General features: G+C 52.3%; 12 protein-coding genes across 12 annotated transcripts; 5 read left to right on the top strand and 7 right to left on the bottom strand.

The window, feature by feature from the left end:
- Positions 1–566: 566 nt before the first annotated feature.
- On the bottom strand, positions 567–1,905 carry CCM_03918 (uncharacterized protein; the record flags this gene model as incomplete). Its single annotated transcript, XM_006669066.1, has 2 exons — positions 567–1,609; positions 1,659–1,905. The coding sequence occupies 2 exons, from the start codon at positions 1,903–1,905 to the stop codon at positions 567–569; spliced, it is 1,290 nt and encodes a 429-aa protein (XP_006669129.1).
- A 405-nt stretch (positions 1,906–2,310) lies between these two features.
- On the top strand, positions 2,311–2,961 carry CCM_03917 (tropomyosin, putative; the record flags this gene model as incomplete). The annotated part of the gene is made up of 3 exons (XM_006669065.1): positions 2,311–2,328; positions 2,415–2,719; positions 2,799–2,961. 3 exons carry the CDS (start codon positions 2,311–2,313, stop codon positions 2,959–2,961), a joined length of 486 nt encoding a protein of 161 aa, XP_006669128.1.
- A 215-nt stretch (positions 2,962–3,176) lies between these two features.
- CCM_03916 (protein required for cell viability Rrp17) lies at positions 3,177–3,919 on the bottom strand (the record flags this gene model as incomplete). The annotated part of the gene is made up of 2 exons (XM_006669064.1): positions 3,177–3,626; positions 3,704–3,919. The coding sequence occupies 2 exons, from the start codon at positions 3,917–3,919 to the stop codon at positions 3,177–3,179; spliced, it is 666 nt and encodes a 221-aa protein (XP_006669127.1).
- Positions 3,920–4,180: 261 nt separating this feature from the next.
- Positions 4,181–5,136, top strand: CCM_03915 (BIG1, ER integral membrane cell wall biogenesis; the record flags this gene model as incomplete). Its single annotated transcript, XM_006669063.1, has 3 exons — positions 4,181–4,275; positions 4,331–4,692; positions 4,742–5,136. The coding sequence occupies 3 exons, from the start codon at positions 4,181–4,183 to the stop codon at positions 5,134–5,136; spliced, it is 852 nt and encodes a 283-aa protein (XP_006669126.1).
- Positions 5,137–5,514: 378 nt separating this feature from the next.
- On the bottom strand, positions 5,515–6,065 carry CCM_03914 (uncharacterized protein; the record flags this gene model as incomplete). The annotated part of the gene is made up of 2 exons (XM_006669062.1): positions 5,515–5,712; positions 5,880–6,065. The coding sequence occupies 2 exons, from the start codon at positions 6,063–6,065 to the stop codon at positions 5,515–5,517; spliced, it is 384 nt and encodes a 127-aa protein (XP_006669125.1).
- A 526-nt stretch (positions 6,066–6,591) lies between these two features.
- Positions 6,592–7,335, bottom strand: CCM_03913 (peptidyl-prolyl cis-trans isomerase B precursor; the record flags this gene model as incomplete). The annotated part of the gene is made up of 3 exons (XM_006669061.1): positions 6,592–6,763; positions 6,822–6,948; positions 7,008–7,335. 3 exons carry the CDS (start codon positions 7,333–7,335, stop codon positions 6,592–6,594), a joined length of 627 nt encoding a protein of 208 aa, XP_006669124.1.
- A 263-nt stretch (positions 7,336–7,598) lies between these two features.
- On the top strand, positions 7,599–8,245 carry CCM_03912 (30S ribosomal protein S13; the record flags this gene model as incomplete). Its single annotated transcript, XM_006669060.1, has 4 exons — positions 7,599–7,614; positions 7,751–7,758; positions 7,819–7,863; positions 7,934–8,245. 4 exons carry the CDS (start codon positions 7,599–7,601, stop codon positions 8,243–8,245), a joined length of 381 nt encoding a protein of 126 aa, XP_006669123.1.
- A 256-nt stretch (positions 8,246–8,501) lies between these two features.
- On the bottom strand, positions 8,502–10,032 carry CCM_03911 (Peptidase M19, renal dipeptidase; the record flags this gene model as incomplete). The annotated part of the gene is made up of 5 exons (XM_006669059.1): positions 8,502–8,947; positions 8,983–9,004; positions 9,092–9,459; positions 9,510–9,722; positions 9,774–10,032. The coding sequence occupies 5 exons, from the start codon at positions 10,030–10,032 to the stop codon at positions 8,502–8,504; spliced, it is 1,308 nt and encodes a 435-aa protein (XP_006669122.1).
- A 1,116-nt stretch (positions 10,033–11,148) lies between these two features.
- Positions 11,149–13,843, top strand: CCM_03910 (Rho-GTPase-activating protein 8; the record flags this gene model as incomplete). The annotated part of the gene is made up of 4 exons (XM_006669058.1): positions 11,149–11,194; positions 11,246–11,427; positions 11,503–12,946; positions 12,999–13,843. The coding sequence occupies 4 exons, from the start codon at positions 11,149–11,151 to the stop codon at positions 13,841–13,843; spliced, it is 2,517 nt and encodes an 838-aa protein (XP_006669121.1).
- A 489-nt stretch (positions 13,844–14,332) lies between these two features.
- CCM_03909 (AP-3 complex subunit delta) lies at positions 14,333–17,396 on the bottom strand (the record flags this gene model as incomplete). The annotated part of the gene is made up of 4 exons (XM_006669057.1): positions 14,333–16,479; positions 16,535–16,760; positions 16,815–17,198; positions 17,256–17,396. 4 exons carry the CDS (start codon positions 17,394–17,396, stop codon positions 14,333–14,335), a joined length of 2,898 nt encoding a protein of 965 aa, XP_006669120.1.
- A 1,022-nt stretch (positions 17,397–18,418) lies between these two features.
- On the top strand, positions 18,419–19,027 carry CCM_03908 (cyclase/dehydrase family protein; the record flags this gene model as incomplete). The annotated part of the gene is made up of 1 exon (XM_006669056.1): positions 18,419–19,027. One exon carries the CDS (start codon positions 18,419–18,421, stop codon positions 19,025–19,027), a length of 609 nt encoding a protein of 202 aa, XP_006669119.1.
- Positions 19,028–19,692: 665 nt separating this feature from the next.
- On the bottom strand, positions 19,693–22,954 carry CCM_03907 (uncharacterized protein; the record flags this gene model as incomplete). Its single annotated transcript, XM_006669055.1, has 6 exons — positions 19,693–20,163; positions 20,255–21,561; positions 21,755–21,916; positions 22,203–22,308; positions 22,335–22,768; positions 22,930–22,954. 6 exons carry the CDS (start codon positions 22,952–22,954, stop codon positions 19,693–19,695), a joined length of 2,505 nt encoding a protein of 834 aa, XP_006669118.1.
- Positions 22,955–24,117: the final 1,163 nt, after the last annotated feature.

Here is a 24,117-nt window from a genome sequence, read left to right as displayed (position 1 = left end):
CTTGCGGCACGTCCAGGGATGGCGATTTCATTCTGGGTATCTCAGGCGCGTGGAAGAAACTCCACACCGCACCAGGCATCATAGTGGGACAGGACACGGGTAATAAATTGTCCGGCCCGCACTTCTCGTACCTGTGGCGCTGCCTTCAACGTCAATTAGGTCACTCTAAAGCTGTCCGCCCTTACAAAGCCAAGCGCATGATGGAAATAAACGTCGATATTTTGGAAAGGCCAAGTGCATTCAAAGAGGAGAGTACAAATGATGCAAAAACCACTCGCTCCGTTGACTACTCTCCAACTTGAGCTTTGCTGGCCGCCCACCGGGGCTTCTCCTAACTAACGTTACCGCCCACCTCTACCAGTTTTAGCCAATTTGGGGCTGCGGTGCTTTCACTTGAGGAAGAGAATATTACGAATTAATGCGTATGTACAACGTTCTTAAATCAGTATCAAGAACACCTGCCTATCATTAGTCCCCCCGTGAAGTGAGTGAGACGGCCTGTGTTTGTTTAAACGCCTGTCCATATTATCGTGCTCTCCTTTTCGAATATGAAAGCCCCCTTTGTCTTAAAAATCTAGCTTCAACTCGAACGCCTCGTCGTCATCAGAATCGACTTCTGGACCACTGAGAGTCACAGGCTCCGCATCATCCCCATCGTCGTAGAAGATGGAAGTGAACTGTGGACGCTCGGTACTCTTCACCGGGCTGTGCTCGCGCGCGCCTAGGCGGGCACGAGCAGGGGTAATCGTGAGATCCCAATTTTTGTCCGAAACCTGGCGAGCCGGCGGCTTGCTGAGGCTCTTGCTGGCTTGGTGGTGGGGGCGCATCATAGAGGATGCAGTTCTGCCCTTACTATAGCCAATAGTAGTACGTGACGCTGCTTCACCAGTCGTCGTACCGGGCGGCTCTATAGCTGATAACTTGGCTGTTCTAGGCTGAGCTGAAGGTCGTCCCGAGGGCGCCACTCGTGACGACAACGTGCTTCCAGCTCTGTCAGAGTGGATGGCCAGAGCAGATGCGGCCCTGCGAGAGCTCATTGTGTGCAGCTTGCGATCACTGGGAGCAGCCGCCTTTGGCCTTTGGGCGTCGGCCTTCAACCCTGGAATCTGAAGCGCTTGCCTTGAAGGGAATGGGACTTTGGTTTCCCGAGCATCATGTACGCCCCAGTCAAGAGCCTCGAATTCGCGATCATTTTGTTCAACAGCCTTATCCAGTGCCGACTTCATTTCGTCGTCAAACGCCTTGTCCAGGCGTGAGACACCATTATCATCGATGGGATTGTAAAAGTTCTCGTAATAGCCCTTCAGCAAATACTCCTTGCTCAACCCTCGAAACGTCAGGCCCCCTTCGGGAAGCACGTCTGATCGGTATGGTAAAGGAGTAGGGGCCGGAGGGGCGTACTCTGGTTCTTGTTCGTCCCTTCTATCCTCTAAATCGGGCTGCACTTCAAACTTTGAAGCCGCGGGTTCATGCTGTCGTACTTTGGGTCGCTGGGCGCCAGGCTTCGATTGGGAAGACTCGATTGGCTTCACCTTGCCATTAGCCGATTGGTTCGGCCTGGCTTTCGCGTTTGTTGTTTTATTGCCAAGCGGAGCTCTCGAATTGTTCCCTGAATTTGCTATAAGTATACTGAGCTATTTCATAGTGAGGACTCGTACCTAAAGGAGTCGCCAAAGCGTGCTTCTGGGTGGCTGGCTTTGCCATGGCTTTGCCATTTGCCGTATTCTTGATCGTACCAGCTCCGAAGCTCTTGTTTGCAAAAGCTGTCGGCACGTTCTCATCGTTTCTTGCAAATCGCCCCAGAGGAGTTTTCGGGTATTTTGGGCCTGGCGTCTTTGGTTGCTGTTTTGCGGAAGACTGGTGCGCGTGCACCAAATTCTCCTGATCCCGATGAGCCGCGAGCATCGTGTTTCGAAGTGAAGAGAATATTCAATTTCTACTGCAATTATTGTGAAATAGAATACGTGTGCAAGATGTTGGCAGTAACAGGATAAATGCAAGATAATAGGGGGCGGTGTTGATTTACGATACTCATTGCCTAGGGTAGAGTTCGGGGTGTTGACAAACGGTGATCAGTGCACTGTTGTCCAGGCAACGGGCGAAGCTGTGGCGCGTGTTCCGGCAAGCAGGGCGGGTGGGCAGAGGCTGAGCGGTTGCTTGTTGCTGCATGGAGGGGCAACTTCTCTCTACCCCACCCCTTTTCCCTGCTCCCAACTCCGCCTACTCAAACAACGTGATCAATCCGTCACGGTCGTATAATTTATTTGCAAAGCTCATCTGAACGGCTCGTCGGATAATCAAAAATACAAAATGGATCGCATCAAGGAGGTAAGTTTGGTCAAATCTGCTAAAGTCATAGTCGATGCCGCTAAGGTGGGGAGAGTCAGCGGTCTGGCTGACGAAGCTTTGCCTAGAAAATGAACCAGCTTCGCCTGGAGGCCGACGAGGCTGTTGGCAAGGTCGAAGAGCTTCAGGGCAAGGTCAAGACGTTGGAGCAAGAGAACCTCTCCAAGGAGCAAGACATCACCTCACTTCAGCACAAGAATAACCTTCTTGAGACTGAGGTCGAGAAACTCGAGACTGCTATCAAGGACTTCAAGAAGGCTGCCGACGAAGGCCAACAACACGGAACCCATAACGAAACTCTGCAGAGACGACTCCAGCTTCTGGAAGAGGAAGCTGAGAGCGCCGATAAGACGCTGCGAGACGCCAACGAAAAGTAAGTAGTGCACTAGCCCTGCACTAGAATGCCTGTCTCCCGGTCGTTGCTTCGCCTTGGCTAACATGAGTGACTTTAGGCTCCGCCAGACCGACGTCAAGGCCGGCCACTTCGAGCGCAAGGTGCAGGCCCTCGAGAACGAGCGTGATCAGTGGGAGCAAAAGTACGAGGAGATGGCCAAGAAGCACACCAGCCTCCAGAAGGAGTTGGAAGATCTTCAGCTCGAAATTGGCAACATCTAATCTACATAATCAGGTTGTTGCAAAATGAAGGGTCCTTGTACATGCGTTTTTGGTGTCGCTCGGGTAAGAGAAGACCCGTGACGTGGAATTTGCGTTCCGAAGTAAATTATTGCGAATTCGGCAGAATGCATAGCGACATATCAGATGTCTCGTAATAATTTAGCCAGCTCTTTCTTCGGGTATATACGCATCAATCCAATCCGTTCATATCCACATTATATCCCTCGCTTGGCTTTGTTCCTTGCTCTTTGTTTCCGATTCTCGAAATCTCTTTCCGTTTTCGATTCGTACCGAAATTGCTTCTTTTTGGGCTTCGGAGCCTTTCGGTTCTGCTTTTGCTCTTTGCTCTCTTCTGGCTCTCCGGATTCATCCCCCTCTTTTTTCTTGCTCTCGTCGTCTTCGCTCGGTAACTCGGGTTTGGATAGACCATCGCGAGATACTGATACAGTCTCGACTGTCACAGTTGTATACCGATCCTCGTCTATGTATTCCTCTTCGTGGTCGACAATGTCCAATTCCGGCTTATCGGGGAACCCATCCCACTCTTCACCTTGTTCATTCTCGGCGTTGACATCGTTCCCTTCAGTCGCAGCAAGAGATGCCTTTAACATCTCGTTGATACGGAGGACGTGGTCTTCCATTTCTTGGCGTCGCTCGTCTCGTACCTATAAGCGTTAAACCCTGTCAGTCGCGCTAAACGAAGAAAAGCGGAAGAACTTTGTAGTGGGAATGGAGGATGTACCTGTTTGCGCATATCCAATTTCTCTTGTCGCGCTCGCTTCGTTGCAACTTCTTGTGCATTCTTTTTGCGCTGCACCTTTCGCTTGTGAAAGCCAGTCAGGTACTCTTCGCGGGCGTCATTGTCGAATGAGACTTGTTCCACTTCTGAAGTATTCTTGCGCTTCCTACTAAGACGAGGAGGAATAAGCCCCTTTTTTGCTCGTGGTTTGGCGAACATGATGCCTTGCCAGTTGGCCCTATATTAAACTGAAGGTGTAGCTGTCGTGCGACAGGTCCCTCCAAAAATTATTTTGCTGCTCCCAGTCAATGGGTCGCTGAGCGCTAGGTCAGTCAGCAAGGTGTGCCATTAACGGGGAGTTGCGCTAAAGACGGCGATTACATAATCCTCCATTACAGCTTGCCCAATGCGACGAAGCTGGAGACAGGCAGTTGAGCGACGGAGCTTCAACGACAATAACCTCAGCAATATTTACCCGCAATGCGTCTGCAGGCATTTCTCGGGTCGCTCACGCTCTCCGGAGCCGCTGTGGCTTTTTCAGACACCACACCTTGGGTTCTCTACTCGACTGCATCGTATGTGATGCAACGTCTTCTCCCTCCTTGACGCGGCTCTAACGGGCGCAACTAGCTTTCCATCGATAGATTCGAAACAGCTTCAGACGAGCTCCGATGTTTTGCGAGATACAAGAGAAATTCTCTCCAGATGCCCAACCAGCCACTATATTTTTGCGACCCAGCCTGGGATGGTTGCATCTGATCTTCTGCGCAACCAGGGCTCGGATATGCCCTCACTCCGTCACTCCCTAACTCTGGATGGCCGTTTCCAAGGGAAATATATCGTTTCGGAAGTTGTTGGTGGTATAAGGGATGGAAATCTTATTAACTTTGTTAAGACTGCCTGCGCGCAGTCCGGGAAACAAGCCGTTGTTGAGCAAGTCTTGCTAGGCCAGCTGCCGCAAGAAAACAGGCAGGAGGCACTTCTTGTTAATGGTGCGAAGAATGACGATGTGTAGTTTGGCAGGAGCTAACCAGAAATTAGATCGTATTCTCAGTGAACGCATCGGCAAAGACAACGGTCATGACAGCTTCACTGTCGTCTTCTACGCCACCCGACCTGAACCCGCCTACGAGGCGCATTTCGATGAGGCCGTTCATCTAGATCTCCGAAGAGCTACACACGACACCGATGCTCCCCCCAAGAAAGATCACAGACCGCTTTTCGAAAAGTATCAGTTCTTCACACCTGGTGCGTACCCTTTTGCTGTCGGCGCAAAGCTCAATTATCTGATGGCAACTCTAGGCATCTTCATGGCTCTTATCACAGCGATTATTCTTTTCAGTATTCTCGGAGTCGGAGTCAAAGCCCTTGGTAGTCTTGAGGTGTCGTATGGTGCGTTTGAAAAGGAAATGGGGCCAGCTGCACAGAAGAAATAGTGGTTATGGCATGTAATTATTCATGTACCCCTTGATACTACACCGTATGCTGGGTATTCTGGCGCTCTGTATAATATGATGTTTGCGTTGGGATCTGCAACCTGCGTATCCATGCTAGCATACCAATAGATGAGAGACTGCTTGTAATTTCGTTGGCAGGTGATGGCCATCTGATGATTATCAGACCTTTGTTTTCTTGATTTTCGCTAATAAAAATGTATTCCCAGCGACACCATACCAGATCCCATTTTTCTAAATTCAACCCAACGCCAGTACACCAAGTGCCGAGATTCTTCATGCAAACGTCCCCCCTCGCAACTCACTGCGTCAATCTGTGATAGCTCGCGGAGGTACAGTTTTAAGCCGCTTTATTACCCGTCAAACTAGGTGGCTGGGCAAGAGAAAGTTGGCAATACCCTCCTTGATAGCATACTCGTGCCCACAGTTGCCACAAACGAGCTTGCCTTCCGAGATCTGTGTCTCGAGCAACAGATGGTGCAGATCTTTCAAAATCTTCTCATCAGCTTGGAGCTGTTCGGCTGTCGGGGCTTGCTCTGGAAGCTGGGGGAACCCAAGCTAAAATGGGATAGTTCGTTAGCGAAATAAACCGCAAACATTTCTATAGGTCAACAAGGCTACTGAAGTAGTTGAGAGATAACCTCGTTCTATTACCCGTCTCGCTGGACCATAGCATACTCTCCTCTCTTGACCCCCTCCTCCGCCCCCGTAGATACGAGTCTTACCTCTGATGAAGTTGTTCGGAGAGCTGCCCAGTCAAGTCTCGGGAGAACGTTGATGAGCATCGCTGGGTTCAGTTCAATCTCATCTTGAACAAGTTCGGCGTCCTTGGGATGGAGCGGAAAGGAATCGGAGGTCGCTTTGCAGGCCTTGGCAGCGCAGTTGACAAAATTCAGGCTGAGAACCTTCATTTTGGCGGAGCTCAAGTTCTCGAGGTGTGTAAAATTTCTTTTAAATGCAGAAATGTTCCGAGGACAACGCTGGCTGATCTGGCGGGCCAAATTGCCAGCTTACAACCCTCTTTTTTCTGGCGGGCTCTTTTCTTGGCCAGGTCTCCACGTGATGAATCGGCACCAACAGCAGTGTCCACCAGAAGCGCCCCGGGTACATCTAGATTTCATTCATGCATTGGAGCGAGTTTCAAGTAAAAGGCTTCAGCTTCATTTTATTTTCAACTATCATCTAAACCAGGGATTTTTCATGCACAACAACTCTTTTTTTTGATGCCCAGCGAACGAAGAAGACACCGATAGCGATAGCGACGAAGATTAGCAGCAGCATCGCGGAGGGAGAGCGGCCATATTGTGTTGCTGGCTCTCCGATTTTAGGTGCTGCCATGGGCTCGGTTTGTTCTGAAATGCGAAACAAGCATCAATCAGCTTGCGGGTACACAAGTGGAGAGCGAGAATGTGTTGGGTATGGTGCAGGTGCTCCTATTTAGAGCTCAACGTGAATACCTTCGGCAGGAACCTCCAGCTCGCCGCTCTTGGTAATCTTTACAGTCTCCGCGGGCTTGTCACCAGACGCAGTCTTAAAGTTCTGGATCTTGTCGACGATGTCGTAGCCCTCGAGGACTTCGCCGAAAACGACGTGACGGCCGTCCAACCAACTAGCGTGTTTTGTTAGTAATTGATCCCTCTAATCGGAAAGGACAGGTGGCCACCTACGAAGTGATGACAGTGGTGATGAAGAATTGGGAGCCGTTGGTGTCGGGTCCGGCGTTGGCCATGGAAAGAAGTCCCTTCTTGGTGTGCTTGAGCTTGAAGTTCTCATCCTTAAACTTGTTGCCGTAAACTGTGCCATTTTAGCCAATTGACCCAGACGTATTATGGGCGGTCTAGGGGGATACATACTGGACTTGCCACCGGTGCCGTCGCCCTTGGTGAAGTCGCCGCCCTGGATCATAAAGTCCTTGATGATACGGTGGAAAGTAGACCCCTCGTAACCGAAGCCTTTCTCGCCGGTGGCGAGGGCACGGAAGTTCTCAGCGGTCTCGGGGACAGTCTTTCCGTAGAGGCCAAAGGTGACGCGGCCGAGGTCCTCGTCGCCGTGCGCAATGTCGAAGTAGACCTTGTGCGTGATCTTAGGGCCCTTTGCGGCGGCGGCGGTCTGGGAAAAGAGGGCCAGACAAACGGCAAGGAGCAGCATGGCCGAGGCCATAGAGCGGCGGAGGTTGAGCATCTTGGTGGTGTTTGTCGACAACGATGCACGATGGAGAATAAAAAATAAATAAGAGGAAGAACGAGGTGGCCAAATTAAATAGAGTCGCGAGTGAGCTAGCGCTCGAGGGAGGACACCTGTAGCCATTCCGCGATCCGCGCTAAGCTGCTAGCTAATGTGGCTTCCCCGCCAGAACCCAGTCGGTTGTTCCATCACTTCCATCACTTGTTTCAGGCCCACCAACTCCTTTCTCCAAAGGACAAGTAACTTAGGTAACTAGTTAGATGTATACGAATTCGGGTTAGTAAGCAAGCCATCGTGATAATTTTGCCCGCAGTTTATCCGGCTCAACATAGGATGAGAATTAATTATCTTAACTACAGCAGGTTTGCGACAGGAGAAACAGGCCGTAGACAGCAAAGACCTTGCACTACAGCCACAATGGTACGTATTCCTGTGTAGCTTTTCCACTACACACCCAATTTACTCACTGCCTATTTCTAGGTGTTCGTTTTGGGCGTCAATTTTGCAGAGGCCAAGTTGGTTAAGGTAGGGCCCCTCGTTGATTGGCCGCGATCGAGAGGAACGTGAGCGCTGACCGATGCCTTTGAATACGCAGAAAGCACTCGAGTCTTTCTACGGCCTGGGCCCCCAACTTTCGGAACGCATAATGGCCAAATACTCGATACATAAGCTTGCGAAAATGGGCTCATTGGCCCCGCGAACCATTACATCGCTGACTGCTGAACTGGGCCAGATGCCCATCGAGAGCGACGCGAGAAAAACCTTGCAGGACAACATCAAGCGACTGAAAGATATGGGCACATATAGAGGCCGTCGTCACGCCATGGGACTGCCCGTACGAGGCCAACGAACGAGAAACCAAACCGCGACGGCGAACAAGCTGAACCGCATCAACCGAACCGGCTGAAAAACGGACAACCTGTTTGGCGCTGCTTTACTGAGGAGGAGTTCCGTGTTTGGATCGCTGTACTTTATAACCCTGGATCCGCACATTTCAAGCGTTGATTTTTGAAACTGGCCGGATAGGAGACACGACCATGTACAAATATTTACTACACATTACGATGCAATACCAGCTATCCGGAGGAACTAGGAGAAAAGAAGCCAATGAATTCCTACTTTCCTTGTTTCCATGTACATGATTGAGTTTTGCAAAACACAGCTTATATCTCGTCCTCCAAAGCTGGTTCACCAGCAGCTTGGAGCTCCGCTGCAACAGCGTCAACTGCAGCCCATACCCGCAGGAGGTTACCGCCGATAACTTTCGAGGCATCTGAATCACTGACTCCATTCTTGAGCAGCTCAACAACAAGGTCTGGATACTTGCTCACATCAGCAAACCCCTCTGGGACTGATGGAATACCGTCAAAATCTGTCCCGACGCCGACGTGATCAAAGCCAATCAGGTTGCCGATGTGCAGAATATGACGTGCTACTTGCTGGATTGAAGCATTTTCTGGATCCGGATCCGGAATACCATTTTCATTGCCATTGTCAATGCAAGAAATAAACTCCGGCGCAATGTTGACCATGACCAAGGAGTTATGTCTCTTGACGAGCTCCAGGATGCCATCATTCACATTTCGCGGGTGCGGGCAGATGCTGTACGCTGAGCTGTGTGAATGAATGACGGGAGCTTTTGACCCTTCCCAACCCTCGCCTCCGCCTAAAACGTCGCGCATTGTATCATCACTGGAAATGGTCAGTGAACTCGATGCGCTGACGGGACTCATTCAATCATAACTTGCCTCACATGAGCAAGATCAACAATCATGCCGATTCTGTTCATCTCATGAACAAGCTTGCGCCCAATGGGACTGACGCCATGCCACTTTGGCGGCGCCTTTCTGGTCGGCCCGTCCAGAATAGCAGCATCAGCGAACTTATTGTGACAGTTATGCGTGAGGGTTGCATAGCGAACGCCGAGATCATAGAACAACCTCAAATTAGATACTTTGTTTCCGATCTGGTGCAGCCCTTCAACACCAAGGGGTGAAATGAGCTTGCCGTGCTTGAAGGCACGCAAGGCGGTCTTGCTGTCAACCGCCTGGGAGAAGTCATTAGGATATAGCTTCTGCAGCCTGTTGGTGACATCAATCTGGTCAAGTGTATACTTGACACCTTTTGGGTAGTTAGACTTTGACCTTTGGGGAGCATGGCGAATTACGTACTTGTAGCGTAATTCTCGTCGGAGAAGTCACTGTCATCTTTGGGACAAGGGGCGTAGACACTCCAAAAAGCACCACCTGAGGCGCCCTGTCGCAAACGATGCAGATCCACGTGCCCCGGCAAAGTCCCATTTTCAAAAGCCTCCCGGAACGCTGAACCCTCAATCTTGTTGCCGTACACTAGACGAAGCACCAATGGGAAATCAACGTGCCCATCTACAAATCATGGTTAATTTTCTATTTGTTAACTCTGCTCGCAAGACTTACCTATCAATGGCGTGTTGGACAGAATGCAGCGTGCTCTGTCATTCAATGCATTGAAACGACTACAGTCGCGTGTCTGACGACAAGTGCGTAGCTTGTGGACAGCATCGGGCATCCCCCACAACGTATGGATGACGACAGCTGTCGCTACAGCAAGAAGAATGAACTTTGTCCAAAGCGAAGGCTTCTGTGGTCTGGCAAAGGTATGCTTGGGCTTTCCCTTGTTCTGACTATCGGCGACGCTGATTGGGAGGGGCGCCATGTTTGGGGGAGATGGTAGCGGCAGCGATCAAACAAATAGGGGTGGTGAACGGACACTCTGGGCACTTTCAACGTCGAGACTGCTTGAGACGCTGCGGCATGTATTCTCCGAGAGATATTATGCCGGCTTGTATTGAGAATGCGGACGTTGTGTGTTGTTTACTCCGCAATCACATCGGTGACTGCTAGTTACCACACCACCTTCGAGTGGCTGGTGGTGTAACTACCTACCTACCTAGGTAGTTACAGTGCACTCTTTTCTTGCGACAAGCGTGTCTGGTGAGGTACCTACCGTAAGTACTAACCTACCTTATAATTGAAGGTAGGGTACCTACTAAGGTAGAGAACCTGTCGCGATATGCCCCCACAGTGCCTCACTGTGGTTAACAGCTCTCTAGTAACTACAAAAGAATACTGAAAGTCAATGGGCACACAGTTATAGGCAAGAGTGTATCATTATGGCAGAAAAATATGCATTATATGAATCACAGTTCTTACACTTCCTTTTGACTTTGCCCCTATCCCGTAGCCTTGGCTACCCGTCGGCTGGCATGAATACGAACTGCTGCTCAGCTCGGGATCTACCTAGGTACATAACCGTTAACTAGCGCACCTCCGGAAGCGTGTGAGGCGCAGGGCACAATGGGACGGCAGGCTCGTTAGCCACCTACCTAAAAAAAGAACATCCAACGCACAGTGCCATAATTTATACCTGTTAGGTCGGTTAGTAACAGGTAGCGCTTGGCCAGGCTCCCCAATTGTCCGTCATACATCCGTCTTCTGGCGCGGTGCAACTCGTGCCTGGGATTCTTCTTTGTGCCCTTCATAACCACACCATTTCACCATCACCGACCAACTTCTCCCTCGATCCCACAGCTTTACTCCCTGTCAGCTCTCAACTACCTGCTTTGGCCGATACCATTTGACGACCAAGAAACCTGCCGTAGCGCCCTTCCCCCCCCTCTATTTCGACTGCTCTGCCACCAAAGCCAGACTCCCGCGCGTCATCCTCTAGGCACAACTCAGGAAGCTCTGCGCAGACAGCAACCTCTCTCCACCTTTTCATAGCATACAATATCTGCATTTTTGCTGTATTTCTGTGCTCAAGTCGGTCAAGATGCCGGGGTTTGCGGACTCATTCTGGTCTAATGACTATGCTGGGGGTACAATTCTCTATTCGTGCCAACCCCTGTCGTTGCTAATCAGATGAATAGGGCTGGGTGTCTTGTTTGGCAAGCTCCAGCAAGGCGTCATGGAGGACCGACAGATTTTGACTCTTGCGCGACTGCGAGCCGAAGCTGAAGACGTCTACGGCCAGCGCCTCGCTGACATTGCCCCCGCCGTTGACCGGGTCTCTGGTGGCTTCTCTCGAGATGATGGCGCTACTGTTCGCAAGGTATGTAATGCGTAATGCGAAACTATTACTATAGGCCCCAACTTGTTCGTGATACTAATCTATGACCTCCCCAAGGCCTATGATGGCATGCGAACCGAGATGCAAGATGCTGCGAAAAGCCACCAACGCATTGCGCAAAATATCCGCGACCTCGTTGTTAATCCCTTCGCTCGTTGGTGCGATGCTCACGAAGCTCGTATCCAGGATTCGCAGGACGATTTGCAAGCGCGGACCAAAGCGCACGACCGACAGGCCGAAACCGTCAAAAAACTGCGCTCCAACTACTTCAATAAATGTCGTCTGGTCGAAGATCTCGAGGAAGAGAACAAACTTGCTTTCCAGGAACCTGAGTTGAGCCCTAAGAATGGCACCCAGATCCCGGAAATCAAGGTCCAGCCTCATAAAGAGGAGGAGAGTCGTGAGGACGAGGAGGTCTTCGAGATCGGCGATGAAATCTATCAACCTGATCAACTTAGAAAGATCATCTCTCATATGCTCTCGAATATCAAGATTGGAGAGACCAAGGTGCCAATTCTCGGTACATATCTCAATACTTCAGCTGGCTCTGATATTGTTGAGTACCTTCAACGAACGATGGCTATCAGCAGCATTAGCTATGCCGAGCGCATCGGCCAAGACCTCATCTCCAACGGCCTCCTTCGTCTGATTGGAAACGTCGGAAGCACCTTTGCCAACAGTTCTAAAATGTTTTATCAATGGCGTCCAAAGTCATTCCGTTTGGCTGGCATCCCCGAGAAGAAGCAATCACTCAACCGTACATTTTCTCTACCCATTTCGGAGTCAAGCGACTCTCCAGTTGTAGGAACTGTCAGTGAATATCTGGCCAACTGGAATGTTCTCAACAATTCTCACCCCAACGAGACACCTACTCAGCGACTACAAAGAGAGGGGCGAGAATCAGACGAGAAATACAAGTCTGCCGTCAAGAAACTTGACCAGCTGAGATGCGATCTGGAGCAAGCCATCTTCCTCCACCTCAAGTTCCTCGAGCAGTGTGAGCTGGACCGCCTCAAAGCTATCAAGACTGTCATTCTTGACTTCTCTGGAACTATCAGCAACGTCATTCCCAGCCTCCAATCCACGGTGGATAAGATGATGCTGTTTCAAGAGACGGTCCAGCCTCTCGGGGATCTACGATACCTCCTGGAGACATATCGCACTGGGGGCTTTGTCCCCCGAGTAGCCGTCTATGAGAACTACTACAACAAAGTTGATGACCAGATCTTTGGTGTGGACCTTGAGGCCCGTGCCCGTGCTGATAAAAAACGCGTTCCCGTTGTGGTTACTGCGATCCTGACCTACCTTGACCACCACTATCCTGATCTTGAAGGTGACGAGGCCAGAAGAGGTGTTTGGCTTGTGGATGTTCCCCTGGCACAAACGCACCGCCTTCGAGCAAAATTAAACAACGATGGCGCTATCTCCCAAGAGGTTTTCAGCGACTTTGACATCCCCACGGTCGCCAGCCTGCTTAAGCTCTACCTCCTTGAACTCCCTGGTACGTGCTTGCTCTCTCAAGTGGCAAGCCGCATGGATACTAACATTCACAGACTCTCTCGTATCTACTCATGTCTATGAAATCGTTCGCACCATTTACACGACGCCTGCTGCCGAAGGCACCGAGGCGTCACGCGTTGCTGTCCTACAACAAACCCTGTCCCAACTTAGACTCTCCAACATTGCCACTCTCGATGCCTGCATGAACCACTTTACTCGACTGATTGACTTGACGTCAGCTGATGATGCATACGTCGCTTCACTGGCTGCTACCTTGTCGCGCTGCATCCTCCGCCCTCGTGCCGAGACTTCGCTCACCATGGAAGAAAAGCATGCCATCAGATTGGTCCGCGACTTGTTTGCGCACAAGGATGCCATCTTCAGCGAACTGAAGCGCATGTCGACACTGAGTCATTCGTCGTCCGTCGGATCCAACAACCGACCGCGCGCCGTCAGCACGGACGAGAGCAACCGCAAGAACCTGGTGGAGGAACGAAACAGGGTCATATTGGAAAAGGCGACCGCTATCCGCGGCCGCGCCACCAGTCCTGCCCCTGGGACAAACCGACACCGCCGCGATCGCAGCACCGGAGGCCCGGAGACGCGCTTCCCCATCCAGACCAGCCCGACCACTAATGACAGACACCGGAGCAGTTTGGGCAGCGGTCTGGCCAGCGCTGTCAACCGCCTGAGCCTCGAGGTCCCCGCCGACGGGACCATGACGCCGCCCGAAACCCTCAACGGCGCGCCCGTGGGCGAGAACACCCGTGAGTGCACCGACAGCCTCACTAAGGGCACCCCGACGAGATTCGTCGGCGGCCGCCGGGTGCCCAACTCGCCTCCATCTGAGGAGATTTCGCGAGGCGTCACGCTTGAGGACAAGCCCATGGACGACTAGTCACGATTGTCCTTGGACATGTTGTTGGTGCGCCAGAGTTTTTTTTTTTTTTGCCTGCTTAACTGCTCCTTGTCTATGAGCGCGTGTGTCGCTAGTGCCATTTGAAGGGTTTTCGGAGCAGTAGCTATGTTCTGTATTGCTGTATCATCATCAGAAACATGCGTAACGTTGAGATGAGACGAAGCTACGTTGGGAAAGATTTGCCATGGTAGCGAAGGAAGGAAACATGATTTTCTTTTTGCGTCTGCTTTAATATGTAAACCGAGATAGTAAGAAGAAAAATGCACGATACCTAGTATCATTTTTCATGCCTGTCACAGTTGTTCCGTGATGTTCACCATAGTAAAGGCGGTTAACCGATTCGAGCAGCAGATACAGTCGAACATGAGTCTTCATACCGAAACGCTCTTTTTCAATACCCCCATTCTATAAATGCTATGGCAAGGGACACCAAGAAACAAATAGGACTCAATGGACAGTACGGTACAGTCACGCGTCGCCCGTTTCCGCATCCGCAGCCGCAGCCGCTGGTTGCTTTTTCGTCGTCCTCTTCTTCTTCTTCGGCGCAACCACACCTACTTCGGCATCACCCGCACCTTGTTCGCCAGAGCCTTGCTCAGGAACGACCTTTTTGGGTTTCTTCTTCTTCTTCGCCACCACCGTTTCCACGCCCGGGGTACCCCCAGCATCCACGCCCGGCGCCGTCAGTGTCTTCTTCTTCCTCTTCTTGACCACGATGCCCTCGACGTCGACGCCCTGCGCGACCTGGATACGCTCGTTGGCGCGCTGCATCTCCAGGCGCAAGCGCTCCACCTCCTGCATGGCCTGCTGCATCTCCGCCTCTTCACGCTGCTGTTGCTCGTGGTCGAACCCGCCGCCCCGCGGCTCGCCCTCGAGATTGAGAGAGCCAAGGGCGCTCGAGCTCACCTGGAGGAGGGACTGCTTGAGTTTCTTCGCTTTACCCCGTGCCGCAACGGAGTCGGAGTTGTTTTCCGACTCGCAGTGGCCGGGTGAGCTGTCGCCGCCCTGGAGGGTCTCGTCGGCAGCAATCACGACGCGCTGTCGTGGCTTTGCTGGTAAGCGTTTCGAAGTCGTCGGCGATGGTGCATTTAGTTTGTCGAGGTCAAGCTGCATGACAGGAATCGCATCAAGATCGAGATCTGGCCCGTTGCTATTTTGAAGAATATTGTGAATGGAGTTTGAGGCTGGCGGAGTATTGTCACTGCCAATATAAAATGGGTCGTCCTTGTTTCGGTCTACTCTTTCCGCCTTCCGTCGAGCAACAATGTCGGCGTCCAGATAGCTATCTTCGGAAGGCTGCTGGTAGGATGCACCGACATTCGTGTCTGGTTCAGCAAGGAGGCTGATGGCAGGAGCTGAGGATGAGACACTCGTAGGTGCCGGCCTCTGATGGTAGTAAACTTCAAACTCATCCGACTCATCCGCAGCAAGAGCGATAATGTCAGCTTTGGCTAACAGATGATTGAGATTGGAATGGATTGGCTCATCCAAGTCCAGTCCGTCAGAAACTGGCACATTTGACTGAGCACCTGCTGCAACCGAATTCAGTTCACCTCCGTTAAACAGCGATGGAATAGCTTGCGTCAGCAACAGCGGCGGATCTTGTGGCTCCTCGGCCGTTGACGCAGGCTGCCCTGAAGCCGCTTCAGCGGTCAGTTTAAACAGCTCTGTGAATTCAACAGCACGCTCCTGAACTTCGAGGCTGGGGTTTGAAGTAAGGGGCTCCATGGAGTGTAGTATACGCGCTAGCAACAACAAGGTCCTCGACTTTCTCTCCGCCGCCCACAAATCCGATTCGCTTCCCGTCAAGGACGCAAAGACCTTGGCGATGGCATGAACCACAACAGCTGCAACGTCGGGCTTGGTGTTGCGTGTCGTAAGCTGTAGCAATGAGTTCATGGTATCATCTGGCGCGGACAGCATATCAGAATATTCGCCCAGCAACCAAGCAACTGACTTGAGTGCCTCAGATGCGATGGAGTGTCCCGCTGGGGTGTCCGCAATAAGCTGCGATAATATACTCTCTGAAGCCCTCAGAACAGAGTGCCGCATAATTCGGACTTTGACAGCAACGTTTCGTAGTTCGTTTCCAATCTTCTCCGATACGCCGGCAGCAGATCGTCTATTTGTAGCAGCCTCCAGATCCCCGTCGGCTAGTCGTGGTACTGGTGTCATGCGAACAAGCTGGGTTAAAACATCGATATACCATTCAAAGTCGACAATATTGGCATAGTTGTCTTTGGAAGACATAAATAGAATTCTCCCAATAACGTCGATTCTATAGTCCTCGGGAATAAGCATCGCGTTCTTGTTGGATGCTGCGCTAGCAGCATTCTGCGAGTCCTCGTCAGAGTCTGCCGATGCGTCTGCTGAGTCCACTACAGCATCGAGCTTTCCCTTTGAAGGAGTGGCAGATTTCAGCTGTTGCATCAGTCGACTGACAATAGATACCAAATTGTCGCTAGTAACCATGCCCTGAACAAGATCGAGAGCCTGGATTCGGATCGTGATGTCTGGACTGTCGATGCACTCAAGGATGACATCTTCTTGCTGGGATACAAGATATGGGTGTGTAAGGACAATCTTGTTGAATGCCAAGAGGGCGACGTATTTCACTGTATTCTAGTCAGAATGCGGTGATGTATGTAAGTGCCAGCCAAGGTAGCTCACAATTTGGATCACCATTCATGATAATCATGCCTCGCAGTTTGTTGACGCAAAGAGTAGCGATTTCTTCGGTATCTGTATCATCAGCACTCCCAAGAATTCCGCCTTGAATTATGCCATTGATGCACTCGTATAGCAGCGACATAGCTGGAGTAGTGCGTATGATATTCGTCAGTGGTGGCAGCAATTTCTTGACAAGTCGAGGCTCGAGTGGTGTCAGGGTCGCAAACTACTGAGCGTCAGTACTCAAACCACATCCTAGCGTGCTCGGATCAAAGTATACCAGCTTGATCAGTTTAATAGCCATCCAATTGTTGCCTCCGTCAACCAGGAGTTCAAATAGCCTCGGCGCGAGCGGTAAAAAGTCATGAGGCCGGCGCCAACCAAGTTCGCAGACGACATTCACAATCGCTGCCGTGACACTGGGGTCTTCCTCTGCATCCATCAGCCGCTCTTTGATCTTTGGCCATGCCGCTCTGAGCGCTTCGGGGTATACGAGAGCAAGTCGGTACAGCGTGACAAGCGTCTTCTTTCGAATGTTGGCATGACTATGGCTCAGCCGAGGTAGCAAGTCGGCAAGGGTCGAAAGCGCAAGCGAGGGCGTGATGACGTGAGGGAGCGTCGCGATCGGCAAGGACATGACGGTCGGCGCGGCAGCGTTCAAGTCCTTTATCGGTCCGTATTAGTGGCAATAGTTGCTGTGGACAACTGTGGGCAGGCGTACCTTTTTCAGAAGATTGGTAGCCAGCATGAGGACTTCGGTGTCAGTGCGAAAGCTCTGGACAGCGCCCAAGTAGCCCACACGCTTCTGGGCGTACTTGGGAGAGGACATGACCTCGAGGACATGAAACGACGCCCATGACATATCATGGCCGACCATTTCAAGGTATATAAGCTTCAACAAGGCAGTTGCCTTGACATCTGCAGGCCCCTCATCAGAAGTTATTCCCGTGTAAAACCGTCCATATATGGATGGCACGAGGTCAGCGTCTTACCCATGTCTTGACTGCGCACTTCGATGCGGCATTCTTTCAGACTCTTTTGTATGTATTCCTTCTCAGTACCCTTGTGGTTTCTGAGACCCTGGATCAGGTCATATAGCGACTTTTCGAACCTGTATCAAGCACATGTATCAGCGTATGTCGCATAGCCCGCGCCATGCCCTGGGGCAGCCAATGTCCCGAGGACGCAGAAGCTTCCTGAGCCTAGCCTAAGCTTACATCTTGTCGGTCGTCTAACCCCCACGCGGGGCTCGCCTCGCAAATGTGAACACGCGCACACGAGAGCTTGGCTCGTCAAAAAGCAGTCTGGATGGGTCGGTCGTTTGGACAGTTCATCGCGGGGTGGCCCTGTTGCCGCTCGCAGCTCGCTTGATGGCCTTGCGTGCACGTGCGGTGTATCGAGCTAGCCAGAGCCCAGCGCAGGCATTCGATTTGGCGTGCAGGACAAGACGGGGAAAAGGAGAAGTCGGAAATAGGGCGAAAATGAGGCAAGGTAAATGATGTGGTGGCGAGCTTCCACTAGTAGGTTGACCTTTAGGCACACTTGTGGGGGTTGCGATTCTGGTGGGCAGTGGGTTGCATACCGTAATAGGACCCAAGGTAATAACGGAGGCACATTTCGCCTCGCCCGTCTGCAAATACCCCATGACATGACCAAATGTTGTGATTTAATAATTTACGAGACCAAAGCTGATGTCGGCGCAAAGTCACTGACTACATTTCTCTCCACCGCAAACGTCCTCATCGTGGATCCGAGAATCAATGGGAAGTACAAGTCATTTTTACAAACATCTCCGAGAAGTCGGTTCTATTTAAGTCCCTTTCCGAGCACCCAACCTCCAGCAACCTCAATCATCGAACCTCGAACCCCCATCACACCCTCGACATGTCAATCCGAGCAGCGACGAAACGTCTACCACTATTGCCTCGCAGCCGTCCCATCGCATGCGGCCGCGCATTTCTCACACTACCCAACGGCAAGAGTCAAACGCTCACAGCGTCGCGGACGCTACCATACACCCAGGACGAACTGTACAAACTCGTCGCCGACGTCGATTCGTATTCGCAGTTTGTGCCATACTGCGCCCAGTCACGCGTGACGCAGTGGTCAGCGCCCGACGACGCAGGCCGCCAGTGGCCGACGCGGGCGGACCTACACATTGGCTGGGGTGGTCTCAACGAGCAGTTTACGAGCCGTCTGCGCTGCGTGCCCGGTGTCTCCGTCGAGGCGGTCAGCGGCGACCCGACCGGCGCGTCGTCGGCGCCCAACGCGTCGGCCGTCTTCAAGAGCCTCGTCACGCGCTGGTCGCTGCGTCCGCTCACAGCGCAGCCGTCGCCGGCCACCACCGAGGTGAACCTGAGCATCAAGTATCAGTTCACCAACCCGCTATACGCGGCCGTCAGTGCAGCCGTCTCGGACAAGGTTGCGGCTCTCATGATTGAAGCCTTTGAAAAGCGGGCAAAGGAGCAGCTCGGTCACCACCGTCGAGCGTAAGAGAAGGAACAAGTATTTAGGATCGAGAGCATATTGACATATACATATAGAAAATGCATTTGTGCTAGATAGAGCAGAAAACGGGGAGCATCATCCAGAAACTAGAAGGCAAGAAAGAAGAATGAGGAAAATAGGATGATAGACATAAAACTGTATTCATAAAACTGTAATTCATAAAACACAAATTCATACAAAACTATCCTAAATGCGTCAACATGAATCATTCAGGCAGCGGAGCATTAGCCTGTCTCTAACTGGAAGAAAGCACATGGCCAGTATTGTAAACACCTGGGCAGGGAGCTGTGCCAAACAGCACAGCATGAGATCGCCTCTGCGCCTTCTAGCTCAGTATCGCATCTTCACCAACTAATCAAGTCATGAAATGAGTCAAAAGCACCAAACACTTCTCTCCATACACCAAGAGAGCCAGAAATAGGAAAAATGCTCGCCAAAGGGAAAAGGTAGTGGCGAACGGTCATATATATCAACAGGGTGGACAAAACCCAGGGAAACAACCCCAAAATTGCGAGTCCCGCATAATTCGTTACGAAAGATTGAGACTGTGTATGGCTCGGCGCAATAATCATCATGTCTCTGACATAATGACAACGTTGCCGGATTATTTCTTCCTACAAGACGTAGTTAGTCTCGTGAGCTATTGTATTTCATAATATTCGGCATGCGTACTTCTTCTTCACTGCCTTTCCACTTAAAAAGCCAAGAAGTACAGCGGGAGGAGGGCCCTTCTTCTTTTTGTCCTTCTTGCCAGGATCGCGAACAACGTGAATGCCAGGAGGAACAGGCGTCGGCTTGTGTACTCCCCATCCCTCTGGTGGCATCATACCGCCAGGCATGCCGCCGCGACCACGTCCCAGAGGAGGCGGCGCGGGGGGGGGCGCCATACCACGACCTCTAGCCATGCCTGCCATCATTCCTGGGGGAGCACGGTCTCGCTGAATGCGCTCCGGGGGCCACATGGCCATGGAAATTGTCCACTCCGGCTCGATGGTCTTTTCCCAGAGAGATGGTAGGATGATTTGTTTCTCAGGGCCAAATAAATCATACCATCCTTCATGGACCGAATGGGCCAAGTGCTCGACGTTGTCAAATGCCTGCTTGATCAACTCCTCCATATTCTGATAGAGGGGAAGACTGTTAGCTTTCTCTGTTTTCCATGATTCACCAGCGTGCGATTTGTGATGGGGTAGGAGGGTTGTTCTGACTTACCGGCCACGTCGTACATAGACGATATGGGAAGCTGTACTTCCGGTTCAAAGCATCCTTGAATTGAATAAAGGGGCCACGATCCTTCTTGGCCGCTGCTTCGAGGTTGGCTTTCGTTTCTTCCTGAACCTTCTTCGTGTAGGCATCCTTTTCAGCCTTTGCCAAGGCTTCTAATTCAGCCTTCTTGGCGGCAGCGTCCTTTTCCGCTTGAATCCTGGCTGCGAATTCGGCGTCGGCCTTGCGCTTGGCCTCGTCTTGGATCTGCTTCACCTTTTCAGCTTCTGCGGCGGCCGCCTTCGCTGCGGCCGCCTTGGCCTCAGCATCGGCTCGCAGTGCGGCTTCGAGGCGAAGCTTGTGTGCCGCCTCAGCCTTGGCGTGTTCCTCTGCTTCCTTCTTTTTTCTAGCCTCCTCGGCTCGTCTTGCATCCTCGTACATTATCCTGACCCTCTCTTCGGCCTGCTTCACAGCCTCTGCCTTTTGCTTCTCTCGTTCTGCGGCGGCGGCAGCCTCAGCGGCAATGCCGTCTCTGGTGGCTCTTGCAGCCTCCTCTCGGGCTCTGTTCAGTTCAATCTTGGTTTGCTCCTTGAAGCGCTCCATCTCCTCTACTAGTTTTCGACTCTCCTCAGCCGCCTTTCGACGTGCTTCGGCTTCTATTTGCTTTTCGCGTTCGGCCAGCTCCTGCAGCTGCTTCGCCTTCTCGAAGGCCGCAACCTGATCCTGTAGCTGAATCTCACGCGGGGTCGGTCCTGCGGGTGCGGGCGGCGGCGCAGGCGCGACAGGGGTAGGCGCGGCAGGCGCCTCCAGATGCATGCCAGGATGAGCCATCGGGTATTGCTGATAGGGAAAGTATTGGGGATACTGTGCCAACTCGCTGCCATATCTTGGGTCTTGAGCATAGCTGGCGGGGTTGGTGTAAGGGCTGGCCGCAGGACTGAAGGGGTTTCCGTTATATGCCATTACCTGGCCTTGGGGATAATAGCCATATCCTTGTGGGGGTTGGTGGCCTGACCTTGGGTAACCACCGCGGCCATACTGACCGCCGGGGTAGCCTTGGGCATAGGGCCCGTACTCGTCGTGGTGATCCACGCTGGGCGCAGGATTCGGCACGCGGCGTGCCGGCCGGTAATGTTCTTGATGTGGTAGGGGTTGGGTGGTCCTCAGCGGGAGGCGGGCGGGGTGTGCGGCGCGCGGCGCGGGTGGTACAGCGCCGTAGGAGACTGAGGCTTCGGACTCGCTGATGTCGTCGTCGTCGGCCCAGTTGTCTTCGTCGTGGGTGACGTAACCGTAACCGTCGTGAAAAGATTCCTCGTCTGGGATGAATTCAGGGTGCGAGGGCGTAAACAATGGTGAGGGCTCGCCCGAAGAAAAATGGGCAACAGATGTTGTCGTTCTTCTTTTTGGAGGATTAGCGCGCCGATGAAGCAACAAGGGATGTGATGATGGGGAGAGAGGGGGCGAGCAGTGGTGGTCGATGAAGTTTGCGACAGCGCTGATGATACTCACCGCATAGCAGAAGTCTTGTGTGTAGGGCCTTTACGCACGTCGATCCTTCTTTGAGGGTCGGTTCCGCAAGCAAGGGCGTCACAAGGACGACTTGGTAGGCTTGAGCGGTGGCAACGCTGGAGCGCGGTGGCCGCGGTCCTGAGGGCGCGCGGTGCAATAGGTCTGAGGCGGAACGACGATGCAAAGACGGGATTGCAACGGGGACGAAGGACCGGTTGCAGAAATGGCGGCGCAAAGATATTTGTGGTAATAAAATGGATAAAATGGTGGTGCTACGGCTGGAAAAGTAGGCCGCGGCGTTGCACAAGGTGGGCGAACAATAAAAACAAGCAGCCAGTCAGGCGGCGGATTGCGAGGGGTATGTGGTGTCTGACGGTGAAGTCTTGGTGCGGGCGCCCGGGCAACTGAAGCTTGGGGCTATGCTAACGAGGGTACCAACGAGGCACACTGGTAGGCTGGCGAGCTGGTACTAACAGATTCAAATATTCTAGGAGTGGAAGACGAATCTTGGGAGGTGTCAGCCAGGATGCAAAGCAGGGAGAAGATAGCCCGAGCTAGGGGGAGGGAGGCGTGAACTAACGGCGGGTGGTGCGTGTGTTTTGGTGGTGGTTGAAGTGGTGGGTGGAGGACAGTGGTGATGAGGTGGGTGTGCCGGTTGCCACTGTGAATCGGGTGTCTGCGTCTTGTGCTTGTGCTTTTTGTTGCGGTACTGGGAATGGATACGGGTACAGAGAAGAGAGCGAAAAAAGAAAAAAAGGAAGAGAAGAGTGAGGCAAGGCAAGGCGAGGCAAGGCGGGTGTGTTGCGGGCCGATGGATGGCCGTCAAGAGCCAGTTAGCAGTGAGGTAGGTAGGTAGACCAGGATGGCGTGTCAATTCGGGAGTGTTGACAGTGAAAGACGGGAGGGTCACACGGTGAGGAAGAATCGGGTTGGAGCTCTCTCTGTCAAAGGGCGGCGACGGCGACGGCGACGGCGACGGTGAGGGCAGCAATGGGCGCGTGTGTAGTTTGGTGGCTGCGTGAGGAGCAGATGGAGAGGCGGTGAGTAAGTAATAGCGGGAAGAGAGTTACCCAAAAAGGGCAGTATGTTGATTTAGCCGCGGGAGAGGCAGCTTGGGGAAGACGAGGGGAGGGGAGCGAAAAGGCAGTTAGATACCTAGGTAGGTTGGAGGTAACCAGGTAGGTAGGCCGCCAGGGACATACCAACAAGGTGACAGGCAAACGGGGGGAGCTTGGTACCTAGCTTGGTTGCTTGGTTGTTTGGTTGTTTGGTTGTCTGGTTGGTTGCTTTGTTGCTTGGAGGGGCTCGGCTCTCTTTGTTTTGAACTGCACAGCTGGGTTCTCGTTCCTCGTTCCTCGTCGTCTGGTGGTCTTGGTGGTGCAATGTACCCGCCGCTCAAGTAGCGTGGGTAGGTACCTACCTAGGTATTCAAGCGAATTGGTACCTAGGTACTTAATAGGTAGAGGTAAATAGACAATCAATGCGCCCAATCACAACCCAGTCATCAATGGTGTGCACAACAAAAATCTCACTGGCCAGCCTGTTCGTTGCAAGCTCTTCCTCAAGTCCAAAACCCCGTGCAGGGTGGCAACTGCGCGGCCCAGAACGTTCTTCAGCCGGCGTTGACCTGAGACAGCGTCAGACAACTGGCCAGTCAACCAGTCTAGTTCAACCGCCGAGCGAGCAAGGCTTCTCCGGCACCCTTGTGCAGGTTCGGCCCAGGCACTGGGTCGACTTGTCCCAGGTTTTTTTCTTGTGATCCGATGGATGTATCGTCGCTGCAGGACACACACACTCGCACGCAACGCAACGCACGCAACACACGGGACTGGGCGGCGAATCTGCCCAGTTCCTCTGCAGCCCAAAGCTGGGGGTTTGGCTCGGTTGCGATGCCACAAGCCAGTTGCTTGCTTGCTTGCTCAGGCAATGGTACCCAATAAACAGGGCCGATGGCGCAGGCACTTGTGGTGAGGCCCAATCTTTGCTCCAGTAACGGAACTTGGTCGACAGATTCCCACTGCGTAATCGACCTGCAAGTCGTGATGGAGTGCAGTAGCAACAAAAAAACCCCTCTTTTTTTCTTATATATATATATGTATATATATATTCGATACGTCAATAGTCTGAACAGATCAGCGACGTCGTGTGTCGCGGCAGGCCCAAACTAGGCAGCCCGGGGCCGCAACTCTCGCGAGAAAAAGAGAAGGTCTATGCCGAGCGTAGGTATGTAGGTAGTTAGCCTGCAGGAAATAGATGGCAACGAGCTGCACGAAAGATGAAAGGCAACGGGGATGCTCGCGTTGCACCTTTCTATATAGAATTATTGAATTATACGTGCCCGAGCGCAGAGGGGCTGTACTCCC

The sequence above is a fragment of the Cordyceps militaris genome (assembly GCF_000225605.1).
Source record: "Cordyceps militaris CM01 unplaced genomic scaffold CCM_S00003, whole genome shotgun sequence".
Lineage (NCBI taxonomy): Eukaryota > Fungi > Ascomycota > Sordariomycetes > Hypocreales > Cordycipitaceae > Cordyceps > Cordyceps militaris.
The sequence above is the reverse complement of the archived record's forward strand: the minus strand, read 5'-3'. Positions and strand labels throughout refer to the sequence as shown.